The sequence below is a fragment of the Erpetoichthys calabaricus genome, chromosome 2 (assembly GCF_900747795.2).
Source record: "Erpetoichthys calabaricus chromosome 2, fErpCal1.3, whole genome shotgun sequence".
In the NCBI taxonomy this organism is placed as follows: domain Eukaryota; kingdom Metazoa; phylum Chordata; class Cladistia; order Polypteriformes; family Polypteridae; genus Erpetoichthys; species Erpetoichthys calabaricus.
The window spans coordinates 89,795,477-89,814,413 of NC_041395.2; the positions used below are offsets into that span (position 1 = coordinate 89,795,477).

The 18,937-nt window shown below is 38.5% G+C and overlaps 1 protein-coding gene across 1 annotated transcript in view; it reads right to left on the reverse strand.

Moving 5' to 3' along the window:
* Positions 1-13,815, reverse strand: part of smg5 (SMG5 nonsense mediated mRNA decay factor) — a 204,232-nt gene extending 190,417 nt beyond the window's left edge. The window contains exon 1 of the mRNA XM_028794085.2: positions 13,489-13,815. Within this exon, the coding sequence (XP_028649918.1) occupies positions 13,489-13,553 (65 nt within the window). The 5' untranslated portion in view covers positions 13,554-13,815. The remainder of the gene's footprint in view (positions 1-13,488) is intronic.
* Positions 13,816-18,937: the final 5,122 nt, after the last annotated feature.

The following is an 18,937-nucleotide window of genomic DNA, read 5'->3' on the forward strand; positions in this document are numbered from 1 at the left end:
TGACGCCTGGCATTCACGCCAAAGAGTACAATGTTTGTCTCATCAGACCATAGAATTTTCTTTCTCATGGTCCGAGAGTCCTTCAGGTGCCTTTTGGCAAACTCCAGGCGGGTTGCCATGTGCCTTTTACTAAGGAGTGGCTTCCGTCTGGCCACTCTACCATTAGGGCCTGATTGGTGGATTGCTGCAGAGACGGTTGTCCTTCTGGAAGGTTCTCCTCTCTCCACAGAGGATCTCTGGAGCTCTGACAGAGTGACCACCGGGTTCTTGGTCACCTCCCTGACTAAGGTCCTTCTCCCCCGATCGCACAGTTTAGATGGCCGGCCAGCTCTAGGAAGAGTCCTGGTGGTTTTGAACTTCTTCCACTTACGGATGTTGGAGGCCACTGTGCTCATTGGGACCTTCAAAGCAGCAGAAATTTTTCTGTAACCTTCCCTAGATTTGTGCCTCGAGACAATCCTGCCTCGGAGGTCTACAGACAATTCCTTTGACTTCATGCTTGGTTTGTGCTCTGACATGAACTGTCAACTGTGGGACCTTATACAGACAGGTGTGTGCCTTTCCAAATCATGTCCAATCAACTGAATTTACCACAGGTGGACTCCAATTAAGCTACAGAAACATCTCAAGGATGATCAGGGGAAACAGGATGCACCTGAGCTCAATTTCGAGCGTCATGGCAAAGGCTATGAATACTGATGTACATGTGCTTTCTCAATTTTTTTATTTTTAATAAATTTGCAAAAACCTCAAGTAAACTTTTTTCACATTGTCATTATGGGGTGTTGCCTCATCTGGAGTGTTGTGTGCAGTTTTGTTTTCCAGGCTACATAAGGAAACAGCAGCACTAGAAAAGGTCCAGAGAAGAGGGCCTAAGCTCATTCCAGGGCTACACGGGATGAATTATGAAAAAAGATTTAGAGAGCTGAGCCTTTTCAGTTTAAGCAAAAGAAGATTAAGAGGTGACATGACTGACGTGTTAAAAATTATGAATGAAATTAGTAGAGTGGACTGAGACTTATTTTAAAATGAGTTCACCAAGATCACAGGGACACAGTTGGAAACTTGAGGGTAAATTTCACACAAGCATTGAGAGGTTTTTCTTTACACAGAGAACCATAGACACTTGGAATAACCAACCAAGAAGCTTTGTAGATAAGTTTTGAAAGTCCCTAAAGTCTTAATTATTCTTCTTAATTTTTTTTTTTTTTTTTAAGTGGATAGGACTGGCGAGCTTTGCTGGGCTGAATGGCCTGTTCTCGTTTAGATCGTTCTAATGTCTGTACATTCTAGCTCACCTTTACTGTTCCTAATACTCAGCACCTCCTCCATGACCATTCTTTTACTACTACACTCTTTGTATGAATCTGTTTGGGTCATCTTTCTCTTCTTCTGCAATACTTCTGCCTTTTTGATTTCCTAGTATCGTTTTTAACTGTTGTTCTCATACTGTATGTCTTATGATGAGCACTGGAGTTATTATTCAGATAAGCCTTACACAGCTGTTTTTCATGTTAATTTATTTTTAGCTCTATATTTATCCAACATCGAGTTAATTTTAATTTGTTACAGCTTCTAAATTTTGGGACAAACTTTTGTCATTATATGTAAAATTGTAATATGTAAAAATGTAATAAACTTACCCCACATCTCTTCATCTACCTCCATACTTAAAAGAATATCCCAATTTATCTTATGTAGGCTTTGAAACATTAGCTCAAAATTTGTGCTACTAAAATTAAATTGAGCGGTTTTAGTTGTTTTTGAACATGCGCTTTGCAAAAACATGTACTGCATTATGATCTCTAGATTCTAATAGTTCAATGACATCTATCCCGTGAATCCTATCTTAATAATTAATGAAAACTAAATCTAGACAGCTGCATTGGTGCTTTAACAAACAATGTTAAAATTTTAACCCCTGTTATTGTGCTCTGCTATTTGTAAGGCAAGCCTAGTGAATACAGTGGTACCTCGGTATACATCCTTAATCCGTTCCAGATCCTTTGACTTATACCAAACAGGACGTATACCAAACAAATTTTTCCCATAAGAAATAAAGAAAAAATGATTTATCCGTTCCCATGAGAAAAAAAATCCTATTGTTATTGGCATATTATACATTGATGGGGTTGTATAAAATAATTTAAACACTGCTTAATACTAAAATACATAAATACAAAAGCAATTAGATGAAATTAAAATTTAACTTCACTTTACTTTTTAATAACGTCTTTGTTTTTCACAATCGTACCGTCGTTCTCGGCATACGGTATGCAGCAGCCATGTCTCGGATACGCATGCCACCTTCATACTTTTCAACAATTAATTCAAATTTACGCGAAAAAACACAAAATCACATGAAAATTCACATAGAGTTATAGCGCGGGTTGTTCACTGAATGCTAGCAACTGGCATACTGACGCTCCTGGGCAGCGTAGGGTAGCACGCGGTGTGACGATGCATGTCCTTACGGGGAGCCCTGAACCCGACAGAGTCGATAATGTCACCGAGATGAGCTGACAAATGAGGACAATTCTCAAATGAAGCCAGGGGATAGTGCAAGAATGCCAAGTACTTTTATTTAAAACAAAAATCAGTGTCCAAACAAAAAGTGCAGTGCATCTGGTTTCAATAAATAATTATTTAATAAATATCCATAAAACCAAGTGTTCAGTGGGGATAAAAACAACAATAAATAAATCGGATAAAATCCGAGGTTAAAAATGCAATCTCACTCTTCCCGATCACAGCCCACCTGTGCAGGTGCGACTCGCTCCAAGTACCTCATTAACTTCCCCGCGGTTGTGCAATCACGCCCACGGAGAATGACACGGCTATACAGGTTAAAACCTGGCCCTTTTTTTGAAGTTGCGGACCCACTATACCACACACGGTGTTCTAGCACGCGAGTCGTATACCAAGCAACATTTTTCGAGTCCAAACAGGATGTATACCAAGATGGACTTATTCCAAAGCAGACGTATACCGAGGTACCACTGTATTTGTGTAATGACCATAATTAGTGCTGGGCAGTATACCGGTTCATACCGAAAACCATTTTTTATTTTTTTTATGATATGGATTTTTCTTATACCGCAACACCGGTTTAAATTGTCTAAACGACGTTCGGAACGTGGCGCAGCGGGAAACTGTTCAAGTGGGGACCTTTTTCACTGCTACACCGCTAAACACAGATTTGCTGCACTAGGGCTCTTTTTCAAAAAATGGACAGAGAGCCGAAAAAAAGCAGTCACATCTGTCGCCTGGAGATGCTTTCGTTTTAAAAGGTCAGATGTGTAAATACTGTTTCTATACTACTGGATAATACTGCAAGCCAAGTTGTACTTGTTTTATTTGTTTTCAATACAGTGTAATGTACCTGGGTACTGTGTAATAGTGTGACGACATTTTGACTTTATTCTCGACATTTCCACTTTAATCTTGACGCTTATGACGAGAATATATTCTTTTGACTTTATTCTCGTAATTTGTCATTAAAGTAGAACATCGCAAACTAAACTTCATCATAAAATGAATATTTAATTTACTAGATTTTCTCAAACCCCATCATAAGTTATATAGCACATTAAATGCTTTGTGTTAAGTGATTCGTTCAGAGATGGGTGCAACTCTGAATGGATGGCATAATTAAACATGTATAACGAAGATATTTTTAAATTTCTGAACACTCCGTGGGCTAAGTTTGTAACTAGTTTTAATTTCACAAAGACGTTTATCGTGTGGTGATTGGTTATGTGGTGAAAGAAAAAGGGAAGGATAGGAACTGGGGTTTTGGTAGCCTACGTCAGATAGAGACAGCATGCATGCAATAAAGATAGCCCGCTCAGAAGAACATGCATTGAATTCTGTGTTCGTCTCTCTGACCAGCAGATCACAAACCCAACATTTACACAATATTTAAGTTAAACCTGTGCGATAGCTATTCATACATCCAGTTTTTTGGAGCCTCGTCACACCTGCCATAAAGTTCTCTACACTGAACATACACCTAGGGACCCCTTCCTGCGAGGGAGCAGCACTACCGCCTCACTACCGTGCATGTGTAATACCTGCTTTAATGCATTTCATCATGAAAATGATATCAAGTATTTATCTTAGCATTCTAAATTTTCAGAAAGCAGGAATATCATGAAGTGAATGGATTCTGTATAGTGATCGCTGTCTTCTCTTAGTGCGGAGGAAGTCAGTTTAAGAAGCGTAGTGATTAACCACTGGGTCGGGGAACGTAACACAAAGCATTTAATATGCTGCATTAATTTATGACAGGGTAAATTAAGTAGGTAAATTAAGTAATTGATTAAACATTAATTTTAGGAAGAAGTTTAGTTTATGACATTCTACTTTAATTATGAAGTAAACTATGAGAATAAAGTGGAAATGTTGACTTTGTTCTTGACATATAGTTTGTATTTTTTCTTCCCAGTATAGCTTAGCTTGAAGCAAGGTCCATATTAATGCAGTTTGCCTAAATGATGGTTCAGCTGGTAAAGATGTCATCACCAAGTTGCACTTGTTGCATTTTATTTTAATTTGGTGAATACTGTGTAATGCACCTGGGCTTTAAGTCTTGAAGTAATAGTGCAACTATCAGTAATAATACTATTATTTATTATTATTTATTAGTTTAAATATTATGCAGTTTAATGATGATAAAGTTGCTTAAAAATCACTTTAACGTGACAGTGGACAGAGATTGTTAACATTAACAGAAAGTGTAGTTGGTTTACAAAAAATATTTACAATTTATTCCTTTTCTAAGACATTCGGTGCAATACAATTTTTGACAAGCACTTCTGGATATTTTACTAAGTCTAAATGCCTCTTTGTATGGTTGAAAATATGTTGTCAAAATTATAGTTTGTTTTTGCAAAATTTGTTCAATAAAAAGGTTCTATATTTTGACTGCATCTGTCATGCAATGTGATACCTTCTCCATTAGTGCCACCCCCTTGAAAACTATCACTTTATGAGGCAATGCAAAACTGTATTAATACTTGTGTGCACATTAAAATGTTTTTATTTTTTGTACAATGTACAATACTCTTGACAGTGGAATAGGTTATTCTTAGGCAGTAATTGCAGTGGGAAATGCGGTTAACATCCACTCATGCATGGGGAAAAAAATACTGTCGAATACCGTGAAACCGGGATAATTTAGAAAAATACCGTGATATAAAATTTTGGTCATACCGCCCACCCCTAACCATAATATTCCCCCTAAATTTGCCTTTTTAAATGTTCTTAAAAAGATGTAAATTCAAACTACTGTCTGTATTAGAGGGCGTAATACACACTCCTAATATAAGACCTCAATCCCTAATACTTTGATTGAATCCAAACATTCTCACTAAGTTGTGGCTCACCATCTAATTGAAATTTTGCACTTAAATCCTATTTTAGATAAATGGCAACTTTCTCACCTTTTTGTGTTTGCTTAAATTTCCTAAATATTGTGTACTCATCTATGTTATACTCGTCTCTGGCTCTATTGTTAAGTTAGGTTTCTAATTTTCCTATTATATTGCAGTTATCTGCAGCTACATATAAATCAGGCTTATTTTATTCTTCATACTTCGGACATTAAGACAGCATTTTTTATGTATAACTTTTCTTTGGCTTTCTAACAGTGTAATATAAACTTTAAAATTTGTACACTTTATTATAAAGTTTGTACTACTCCCTACCCCCCTTTGCTCAAAGTTCTAAATTTGGCATATCCTAAACTCTCTGCACCCCCCCTGACCCACACCCTAAGCAATCCTTGACTAAATTTCTTATATGCCTCTCCAACTGAGGCCAGTCATGGTGGAGCAGTTCCCATCTGATCCAGGAGGACTCCCAGTGCTCCATAAACCTATGCCCCTTTATTCAACACGAAGATCTGAGCCACACATTAAGCCTTACATAAACTTGCTCATTTCACAGGTAGAACTCAAAAAACTACCTTTGTCAGTTATTTACTACAGCTTGGCACCTAACGCTTTCAAACTGAATTGCAGAAATGGCCGCCTGCTTTTACTATGTAATTTAACCCAATATGGACAAATGACAATTAGATGCACCTCTGCTTTGGCCAAAAGCCCATTTATCCTTTCATGGAGATCTGCCATCTGTGCAAACAGAAGGCAACAATCTGTACAAAACTCGCTGTCTCTGAAGCACAGTTGTGTTTCTATCCTTCATTATCACTGTTTCTCTCTTTGTGGAGGACTGTTTTGAGGTGACTCACTGGGGCTCCTCATCCCAACGTATTACCTCAGAATTCTCAGAGCCACTGTCCAGCTCTGCAAGGTTCTCCTCCTCCTCAAATTCAAATAAATATAAATGTAACCTGTCTTGCTACACTTGTTTAAAACAGCCCCTAGACTGATGTTACTGATTATGTTGACACTCCTTTGAAAGTTACTTTGGGTTAAAGTGTGTACTAAGCAAATGAATGAAAATATAAATGTAAGTTCAGCGACCCTGTACCCAAAGTGATGGAACAGCTGGCATCCTCATTACATGGAGAAAACCTAAGAGGAAACAGTTTCATGGTTGAATCATTCAAGAAATTTAAATTTGTTTGGAGATAGTTGAATCCTTTTGAAATTAAATATAAATTATCAGTTTAACAAACACAAGCAACTTTTTAGTACTTAATTGCCCTCTCTAAGCCTCTGTATTAACTGCTTAAGATGCTCTATTTCACACTTTCTTTGCTCTGGTACTGATGCACTTCAAGCCGTTTACTAAATGTGTTTTCCTCTTTTACTAGGCTTTCACAAGCTAGTCTGGTTTCTTAAGAAAGTGACACTTATCCGCTTCATTTCTTTCTAAACCAGTACAACAATTAATACTATAATTGCTTAAATTCCCTCCTAATTGAGAAGTTGCTTAGAATTAAAAGATACAGCAAGTGTTGCCACTGTATCACATTAAAGTTCCACTTGAGCTTAAAGCTGGTGATCAACTGAAACAAAATGAGGTTCATGTTTAAATGATAAGTTTGATATTTCTCATGTTTTTTCATCACAATCATGTTATATATTATGTTGCCACACACAATTACTCACTTTGAGGCAAGAAAGGTTTTGATATAGGAAAATGCGACTTCTGTGTTTCTGAGACATTCATTTGACAGCTAAAGTAAAATAGAAGTAATGAATTTTATTAGAGACTAGCTGATTACCCAGTGGCTTTGCTCACGGAGTACAAGGGAAACAAATAAAATGTATTTATAAGTTTGTTAATTGCCAGTTTTATTTTTCAACAAATACAGAGCATTTACAATAACAGAAATCAACAAACAACATTATTAACATTATCATATGAGAATATGAATATATAAGAAGCACACTGCAAATAAATATAAATTATTAAACAGTAAAACATTAACATTTAAGAAGTAAAGATACATTGAGTACTACAGCAGTGCTTTTGGGTATACTACATTTTTTGTTTGCCCATTCTCGGTCCTATGTTTCTCTGACAGTTACTCTTTGCCATGGCTTATAACAAATGGTGTTCTGCAAAAAAGCATGTCTGATATAGTGTCAGAGCAGTCAGTATGCCATCTGATTTCAGTATGCATCTGCCATGATTCACAACATCCAGAGCACATCAAATATCTATATATATAAAATTCTTTTCGCGTTTGAAATGGATATTACATATGACCATGCAATATGGAAATTACATATGAAATGGAAATTACGCACGACCACGCGATATGGAAATTACGTATGACCACAGAACATATTATAATATAGGAACTAATCAGTTCGTTTGTGGACGCCATTTTTATATCGCCTTTACGAATTGTTATTATTTGTGAGAGAGTTATTTTACTGATATTGAAAAGAAGTAAACACAAACACGCCGATCTATCCCAAAGAAGTGCACCCCGCATCATCCTCTCTGGACTACAGCGCTGAGCCATCCGCCGCCAGGCTCATTCTGACAGACGTTTTATTTATTCGTCCACGTGACTGTCGCGGAAACTGCCACATTGTAACTTTTTTTTTAGTTGGCAGTACTTGATAGTAGAAGAAATGAGGAAAACAGCTTTGCGTCTTTCTACTTTTTAATTGCGGCGAGCTGTAAACAATGTGCGCGAGAACAAAGTGGACGCTGGGAGGCGCGGAATGTCGGGCTGCTCCGCGGGGTCGAGAGCTTCGCAGTTTCGGGCAGCGTCCTCTCTTCTCGCACTGTTTGTGACACTTCAAGTGCCCCGTCGGCTCCTGGGAGAGTGGAAATCTTTGCGAATGAGTGTAATCGGCGCCATCGAAGCAGGACTCTGTTTGTAAATTACCCTGCACTACTACTTACTGTCCCTTAAGGTAAGTTCGGGTCACTAAAACCAGCAACATTCAAGGTTCCTTTTGTGATTAATTATTTTAAGAAGTAAATCACAGGCACGTAGTGCAAGGTTGTCAGACAAAAATTTGGACAATCACATAGAAAATGTAATTTCTATACCACAGCATTCGTGTAGCACCTTTCACAAGGGATCTACTACCAAGAGATAATCCAAATACATTTCAGCTGCTGTTAGTACTATTTACCTGTTGTGTTATAGCACCTTTAAAATGTAGTTTATCCCAAAACATTCCAGTAGTGCTCAATATATCTTTACTTCTTAAATGTTAATGTTTTGCTGTTCAATAACATTTTATTTTTTTCCCTTGCACTCAGTGAGCGAAGCCACTGGGTAATCAACTAGTATATACTATTCAACAGTCTTTGCTGACAGACATACTGAATCACGCACAGACAAAGCAGTTTAAAGAGAGACACACACAAATCACGATTATTTTTCCCTAAACAACTCCTACTTTTCACCCATTACATTATTTGTTGTTACTTCACATAGCATATGAACCAATATTTATGGGTGCTGATGAAGGGTGCACATAAGGGTTTCACTGTACTACACATTATGGTGCATGATTCTGAAAATGTAGACAGACTTCTTACAGTATAAGCAGGACCAAAAAAAAATGTTCAAATGACAGAATGATTTCAAATAGTAACGTTTTCACGTATGACTGTGTGTGTGTGCATGCACAAGAGAAGCAGAGACAGATTCGATCTCATTCAAGTGGTTACCGGAATATAAAATTAACACTTTCACAAAGGTATAATGAAACAAGTATGCTTTTATTCAAGAACTAGTCATTTAGCCCGTTACAATAACGGGCGCTAGAACAGTACTGCATAAACATTAGTAGGAACAGTCTATATTAAATGGCAAGGGACTTTGACCTCATTCTTTTTGTTGGTCGTATTTTTCTCTTTTTCAGCCTTTGTTTTGTTGATGTTTACTTGCTGAGCTGACCGTTCTTCATGGGCTGCCGCCATGTATTGTGTGTCTTTAATTTTCTGTGACAGTAATACTGTCTTGTACATCCGCTGGCTTGTACGTCCGTAATATACCTTTAATTTTCTCTGGCGGTAATACTGGCTTGTATGTGGCTGTAATATGAGTCACTGTATTGTGTACCTTTAATTTCCTCTTGCAGTAATACTGGTTTGTATTTCCGTAAAATGCCTCTAACTTTCTCTGACAGTAATATCGTGCATCGCACCGTGCCCCGCGCATGCGCACTTCACCAGAAGACACACACACACGGACACCTGGACGCACACAGGGATTTTATTAAAGAGGATAAAACTAAGTAACAAAAAATTCAAGTGACAACAAGATACCAAGAAAACAGCATTTGTGTGTCTGCTTATACCCCTTCAGTAATATCTTTTACAGGTAGCAAAACTTTACATCAGCTGTTACAGACTGAAATCAAATGCTTCTTTTCTTTGTGGTCAATACACCATTTGCATGACACTGCCAGATCTAAACACTAGCATGGCGAATTGCTCACATACTAAACTGACTTTAGCTGGTGCAACTCCAGGCACCTCACACGCAGATAAGGAGCCTTGAGCTGGGTGAACTTTTTGCCCAAGTTGAGCTCCATCAAGTGGGGGGGGCTGTGTATAGAAGGTTACTTGCTGATTGAGCTGCAAGTGGGCCGGGATTACGAGTTTTTTCGTAGGCTTCAGGAATTCTAGTGTTAAGCAATTACACAGCATTGCATTTGTTTATAAAAAGCCTTCGAGTTTTGAAAGAGCCAAGATCACCTACACATCAATACTAAGTTCACATTGCCAATTGATACCCACCACTATGTACCTTCTGGGGCATGGCATATGCATGCACAATAAAAATAAAAAATACAGGGAAAACAAAAAAGTCAGACTGTACAATTGAACCAAAACACGATGAAAATAGACTGATGCATTACAAACCAATTGTTGATTTTTTATATTCTTTAGTTACTGGGGTTAAATTATCTTTTTGCATGACCTTTGGAGATCAGAGCGTAGGGTCAGCCATTGTAGAGTGCCCCTGGAGCAATTTTCAGGTTATTTTACAGCACCATGGACAAAGTTACTGAGTAAGTAAACATAATTACCAAGTTTCACTGTTTCTTACTGGTTGATATTTACTGAAGCACACATGACAAGGTTAGTTTTGAATTGTAATTTACAGCAATTTTAAATCAACTTATTACTTTTAAAATACATGGTGTGAAGTCAAGCAAAATTACACCTTTCGTTGGCTAACTAAACATTACAATTTGCAAGCTTTCAAGGCAACTCAGACAGACCCCTTCTTCAGGCAAGATGTAATGCAGAGACTGAAATTCCTTGTGTTTATATAGACACTAGGGCAGATACAGCATTGGAAAACCTTTAAGGGAGACATCTTAGATGTAAAAAAAATTAACAGACCTCTCCAGGCTAACATTCATTTAACGAGAGGGGAGAACAATGTTTAGTCAAGATCTTTTGATAACTGTAAAGCAAAGTTGTTTTAAGTTTTTAATAAGTTTTTCCATATAATGTGAATTTGTAGTCAGGTTGTCTGGGTGAGTCAGGGTGATGTAAACAATCCTCATATCTAGCCATAAAAGTCTTGTCTCTATATAAACCATGCTGTAATGTGTTAAATTTTAGCATCCGTTTAACTTCCCATTCTGTTCTCTGTGGCTATGTCTTGAAGTTGCCCATAAGCACTGTGGCTTTAAAGTCCTTCTCACACTGTCCATGGCAGCTGAAGTGAACTCCTACAGAAACATCCCTATTGCCATGCTTAATGTGGAACCTGGGAAAATGCATTTTTTGGGAGTGTTTTTTCTAGTTTCTAACACATAGAGGGCAGTTTCAGGACATTTCATACAGAGAATTAGGAACCAATTACACCGCATTATTGAATCAATATTCAATATTTTCCATTGTAACAGCGTTTTGAGACAGGTGTGAAACCATACACAGTTAAAGTGCACAGCCGGTCTTCTTTAAAAAAGGTTAAATCATCAAAAAGATTTGTTTTTTTTTCTTCTTCTAACAACATGAACACAGTTTTGCAACACATGTACAGTCCTATGACATGGATCAATATTAAATAACACCTTTGGCCTTGAAAAACAGATGTAAATCAGTAAGTTTAAAGGCTTTTATTTTCATATGTTAAACCCATCACTTCCTTAAGAATATGCAAGAACAGAACATATTGTTTTTTACATTATAAAAACAATTCACTGTAAAACAATTTAATGTGTTTACTTAATATACAAAATGACTGAAGAAATAACTCTGGCTTGAAAAACATCAAAATTATCATTTAAGGACTGGTCCAGATTCTTTGACTAGGCCAGCATGTTGTGTTGTTTTTATACTGAACTGTTATTTCCCTTACTCTTCTGCGTTTCTCTCCTCAAAATCCTTCTGTGACACTTACTGTCACCGCTATGCCAACCAGCTGTTCTCCTGCCCATGGGAAACACCAAAAATAATTGGGAGTCTTGAAATCCAAGGATGAAAGGGTTGCCTTGTTACTGGGCTACAAAGGACAAACTTATATCATTCTTATAAAAACCCAGAAGGAGATGAGCAATTACTTTAGGTCTCCAAATCTGTGATTGACTTTGTGTTAAACTGACTCTGTACCCTCACCAGAGGATTACTTTCTTCAGGAATACAGCTGACTAGGTTTTCTTTTCCTCTGGTCCATTGTCAAATGGCCATACCTCAACCACACCATTAATAAACAAACATCATTGGGATTTATTTATGTGAATAAATTTGAAATTGCTTTATTTTGCATTATGTTTAATTGAATCTGTGGTTAGTTGTGCACATTATGAAATTTATAAAGTCAGCTAATTGTAGTTTACTGGTAAACCTGTTACAGCGCTCCAAGACCATACTCAATGAAAAGCATTTTTCAGAAATATACTTAATAAAGTTTGTTAGACTCAAAAAGGAGTTTCATATTCAAATCTGTCCGACTGTTTGACACACAAATCTCCATCTCATTGTCCTAAGTAAGCTTAGAAACTGATTACGTGTTGCCAGAAGAACGGGCCTGAATTGCCTGGAAAGCTTACATATTGTAATATTTTCAATTAGCTAATAAAAGGTGTCATTTTGCTGGACTTCTCACTACATCCATAATGGCTAACACGGTACAACACTCTAGTACTAAGTAAGCTTTAAATTCATTTACACAATTAAAAATTGTACTTGACAGAAAATGTATGTACATTTCACACAGATATACACTGAGTGAAAGTGAATTGAATAAAACTCAGAGCAAAAATTACATTTCCTGCCAAACGGTGTAAGGAGACACTTCAATCAATCACTGTGAAGCCGGCTTACTTTTTTTTTTCTCAACTCTGCAACCATTCATATATAACAGATTTAAAAAGTCATTTCCTAGGACGAGGTTCAGTGCTCTTTTTGCACTGATAACTGTCAGTTTTAGACTGCCTGTTCACCAAGATCTTAACTGCAGACAAGAAATACACAAATTATATTTGGGGAGGATGAGGGTGGGGGCGGCGCAACACTTGATCAGAACATTTTATTCTTCACTCACTGATGATGTAGCGTCAAAGACGTCCTGCCACCTTCCAAAGTCACTTTACGACTGTGCAGATCAAAAGTATTAAAGATGTATAACCAGTTGTTTGCGGAACCTCCATAATTGAACTTAAAAACATAACCGAGATAAAAACGCGCTGTTACCAGAACCCTAAAAAAGGGAAGACTGAATAGCCCAATTTCTGCAGGATGGTGGAACTAGTTACGTGTTTGAACGTTCTTTCCACTTAACACCTTCACAGGTGTACACTGCAACCAGTAGATCGTGTATGCAACCACATCACTAGCCACTATGTCTACTAACGTTACAAACTGCCAATTTGATTAATACAAATTATAAAGCTGCAACCATCGTACACAAAAATAGAATCTAAAAGCCACCTGAAACCAAGATGCTCTTCCGAAAACACCAAGCCCCTGTTATAGAATCGTCTCTACCATCGCGCTACATTAAAGGAATTGTAACACCACAGAGTGGGTGTGAGGCATCGCCGCGGTACTGACCAACAGAACGTCAGTGAATGTGCTCACCGGTACAGTCGCTTCGTGTGCAGTATTTTCGCTTCGGGCTCGGTGTCCTGCCCGGGCCCGCTCATCCCGCCAGGGAGCCCGGTGTCCGCTCTCTCCAACGTGCCGGAGAACCGTGCCCGACGAACGCTTCCGTGGCTGCAACGCAGCCCCTGGCAGGCGTCGACCTCCAGTGGTGTGTAACTGTCTGGTCGGTGCCTTTATCTTCAATGTTTCTTAAAGTCGTCTGGCCCTTCAGCTCCCCTCCCCAGTCACCCTTCTCTGCAGCAACGAGCCCACAGCGGCCATTACGCCAGTGAACCCGCAAACACGGTGAGGGCCGAAACGAAATAACGCGAGATGAACGCCGTTGGGCGGGACCAGCGCTGCCTGTCTGAGGCGGTCGGTCACGTGAGCGCTTACCAACCACAAGTTTCCTTGTTTCAGCATCTCAGAAGTGCGCATAAGCGACAAGCTGTTGGACTAACTCTCCCCACGTGACCCTGTTCATTTGTTACAGACATAACGCAGGTGAAGTGCTGTGTTAGCGCTCAGTGGTACCATATTATACACAACCAGGGAAGTGTGTGCCTCTTTGGATGTTTTTCATCACAAGGCTGAAGCTTCTCTTGAGTGATTACCTCAGCATCCGGAAACAATCATTCTGAAAAACCCCAGAGACCCGTATCAGTGCATAACGTCGGTCTATTATGTTTATTGGAGGTAAATCGTAAGAGCTTCGCTTTGTTACAGTAGTGAAGCTGCCTTGAATTCTGCTTTTCACCTCAAGGAACCCTCGATATGTAATTAACAGCTTGAGCATTTCGGTAGATCGTAACTGTTTATAAACAAGTTTTAACAGAGAAGGGAATTGGTCATTTTGTTCAGGGTTACTAATACTAATACTAATTTTGCCAGGATCTAAGTGATAACAAACCAGTGCAAATCATAAGTGCAAGCCAAGTCTGTTCACTAAAATATTTCAGTTGGAGCTCTGCTACGCTTTGGAAACCTGGAAATCATTACTAGGTCTAAGTAGCTTTTTAGCAATGCTATCACGTGTGTGAAAATACTGCAAGGTAATGGCTAACGTTCAGTAGCCTACGATGTACACTTTATTTCCTGTGGCTGTTTTTGATCAAAGGTCTCGTCATCTGTGCTTTAACATATTATGGTCTCAAAGACCATCAGAACATGTGCAAATCAGAACCAGTGGATGACACTGGTGGAACGTGCACTGTTAGAAGCCTGTAATGCTGCCTGTCTGCAGGGGTGATGCCGAAGTTCCATATGTTCTAAACAACTTCTGTGCACAGTTTGATGCCCTGGACGACGTTTGCAAGGAAGTCCATCCCTCCTCGGGAAGAACAGGTACTGTGTTTGTCCTCATCTAAAATGAGAAAAAGCATTGTTGAAGTTAAAACCCACATAAAGCTGCTAAACCAGACAACATACCTGGCTGTATGCTCCGGGGATGTGCAAACCAGTTGATGGACATCTTTATGCACATCTTCAATGTTTCTTTGAGGCAGTCATCCCCAAGGGCTTCAAAACCACCACTATCATACCCATTCCGAAGAAGTCCTCTACCTCCTGCCCCAAAGATTATCACCTCATAGCACTCACACCGGTCATCATGAAATGTTTCGGGAGCATAGTCTTAGGTCACCTTAAAACCAGACTTTCCACCTCACATGACCCTCTCCAGTTTGTTTATCACCCAAACCACTCCACTGAGAATGCCATGTCATCTACTCTTCATTTGGCCGTGTCCCAAATGGACAAAAGAGACATGTTAGAATGCTGTTCATAGACATCAATTCAGTATTCAACACCATCTTCCCTCAGAAGCTCATCAGAAAGTTGAGACTGCTAAGCTACAAACTGGATCTTGGACTTCCTCACAGAGAGACCCTAGACAGTCCACATCAGAAACACCATTACCAGCACTATCACACTGATCCACCAAAGGCTATATACTCAGCCCACTACTATTCACTCTGTTGACTCATGACTGTATAGCTGCATACAACTCCAACATTATCATTAAGTTAGCTACAACACAGCAATGGATGGTTTCATCAGCAATGGGGATGAGTCAATTTACAGAATGAAGAAACGAAAATTGGCAGACTGGTGCAAGTGTAAGATAGATAATATGAAAGAGATGGTTGTTGACTTCATGAAAGCCTATGCTGTTCACACCCCACTGCACATTAAATGCTCTGTGGTGGAATTGGTCATCAGTACCAAATTTCTTGGTGTGCACATGGTGGCTGATGTTACTTGGTCAAGTAACACCACCACTTTAACTAGGAAGACAGAGCTGCATCTCCATTTCCTTTGCTGTCTGAGCAAGGCAAGCCTACCTCCCCATATTATAAGCGTATTTTACAGGGGATCATTGAGAGTGTTCTGACCACCTGCATCACTGTCTGGATTCGGAACTTCAGTTTGTCTGACTGCAAGGTCCTGAAACATATAATGCACACAGCAGAAAAGAATCATATAGGGACCTCTCGGTTTTCCATTAAAGACCTCTTTATCCAGCATTGCATCCGTAAGGCCTACAACATTGTGGAGGACTGTTCCCATCCCTTCCATGGTCTCTTTGTCCCACTTCCATCTGGCAGAAGGTTCTGTAGCATCCAAACCAGTACCACCAGTTTCAGCCCCCCATCCCCTCAGATCTGCTCCTAGCAGATTATTCATATGCAGTGCATTTGTTACTACTGCTGTTTTTTTATTATTATTATTAGTTGTTGTTATCATTTATTCATTACTATCTATTTCAATTTATTTTTATCTACGGTATTTATTTACCAGTTATTTATCTCTTTTTAGTATCATATGTTATATTTCTTTACTGGTCTTGCCATTGTCCTGTGCTTATTTATATGCTACACCGTGATCCTGGGGAATGTTATTTCATGCCACTGTATGCTGCAGTACTTTGTATGGATGGTATGACAATGAAGCCACTTGACTTGTATTTTGTATGTCATCCGCAAACCTGGAGGGAGCAGTCCATTGATGTTCCCAAGCATAAACTCTAAGGGTTATTTAAAAGGCTGTGCACATGGAGTCTGCTTGCACCAAGTTCATTGGGAACAAGACAACAAAGAGCTAGAATAGTCAGGCACCTTGAGAGTGAGTGTAATATCATAATGAGTGACATATAAAAACCATAATTGGGTTGTTATATTATTATGATTTTGTTAAATAAATAAGTCCATCAACTTTCCAAAACTACTTATTATTTTAGTAGTAAAGATCTAAAACAATCAACCACTATCCAACACACAAATGGTCATGATACTGGGGTTGAGTTTAGCATTCAGTGTCGTCTGCATCACACTAATGGTCAGGATCTTGCAAACAATTAAGAGAGCAAATTTCACAGGAAAAGATTAATTAAAAAGAAAATGTGTTGAGGAATGGTGAATCTAAATCTAAATGCAAATATCATGTTAAAGAGTATTTTTCTGAATGCACAATACAAAAAGAAAAAGAGTGATCTAATTAAACAATTGGATTAATTACACATATTAGTAACTACCTGATTTGTGGAAGGGCAGCACAGTGGTGCAGTGCTGGGTAGTAAGGAGACCTGGGTTCTCTTCCCGGGTCCTCCCTGCATGGAGTTTGCATGTTTTCCCTGTGTTTGTGTGGGTTTCCTCTGGGTGCTCCAGTTTCCTCCCACAAAGACATGCAGGTTAGGTGCATTGGTGATCCTAAATTGTGCTTGGTGTGTGTGCCCAATGGTGGGTTGGCGCCCTGCCTGGGACTTATTCCTGCCTTGGACCCTGTGCTGGCTGGGATTGGCTCCAGCTGACACCCGTGACCCTGTGTTGGGATATAGTGGGTTGGAAATTGACTAACTGACTGATTTGTGGAACTGTTTGGTATGAAAACCTTTAACCACAGTGATAACCCAAGACTGAAGTTGAGAACCACTGCACTACGTTTCAAGCATTCCTTCCCTTTTCCTGAAAACTTCTCACTAAAGGCCAGTGTCTCTGCATTATTGCTGGACACTGCTAGATTGTGATTCTTTTACTTCACAGCCACCAATAAGTTTTCTATAACAATTCCGAAACTGCCTGATCATCTTCCTTCTATGCATTCCATAACTTTTTCAGTGTCCAAGGTTTTGCTTTAGGCACAGCTTTCACCATAGCCTTTTCTGAATATTGGTAACCAGCTCTGGCTCCAGTCCAAAATGGGAAGGATGCATCTCATCCACCTCATTTTGTAAAGTCCTAGAAATCTAACAAGTAATAGCATACCTGGCAGAGTGGCTTAGCCTGGTTAAATGACTCCTTGAAACCCTGCCTAACAGTACCCATCAGATGACTCAGGTGAACTATTCATAAACTGTTTTCCAATTGGGCTTCAATTTATTCTGATTGATTTGTTTACTATAATTCTCAAACTCTTATCCTAACCTGCGGCTCCTACTTTACATAAATATCCCCCTATGTCTGATTGTGAAGCTCCATTTATCATAAAATATAAATTGTGTCAAAAACACTCCTCTTTATGTTATTTCAGATCTATTTCTTAATATACAGACTGTCCTCTAGTCACGATATTGATGCAGACATTACCATGGTATTGGTCCTTCCTGTCAATCAACTCCTATGAACATCTGATCGTTGTTTTATATTCTAGCTTGACGGCCGGGCATTTTCAGTCACTTCCAATTTTCTTATACTTCATCTTGCATTTCTTTAAACTGAATTGTGCTTTTTTTAACTATGGACATCTTCTAATGATGTATATCATGAATTCTACATTCAAGTATGGCTACATTAAGAATTTAAATATTCTAGTATCTAAAATTAAATATTAAAATGCAAAATATTAACATGAGGAAAATGGATAAATAGTTGAACACACACACAAAACACAGTACAGCAAACACAGTACAGCATACACAACAGGGATTAGGAAGTTATGCTGTAGATGTCATTAACTCAGTTTTCCTTTTTGTATGTGTAGTATCCATCAAACCTGGAATAAATCAGACATAATAATGACATGATAAACAGTTTAAATATTCATTGAGCTAATTTCAACAGTGCTCTTTAATATTGGACACAGGTCTCCTGGTAGATTCAAACATTTTTAGTTGAAAGTGATGTCAAACTGAGGATAGATAATGTACACCCAGGATCTACTGATTTAGCCACCTTTATTTTACAGTATTGTCACATTGCATAGGTCCACCTTAAAAAATGTGCATACTCTAAAATGATTAAAAACACAAACATTTGGCATTAAACATTACAAAAGATGTCTTTGGAAAATGTCTTCTTTTTCAATGCAGGAGGCACTCATTGTTTGTGTTTCCTTCTGAAATAAAGTTTAACTGTTTAGAATTTATGTTGTTGACTTATTTGTAAAGAAAGATTAAAACAATCTTTTAATGCATCCGACATTTCTATTAAATATTGTGTAAACACTGTGC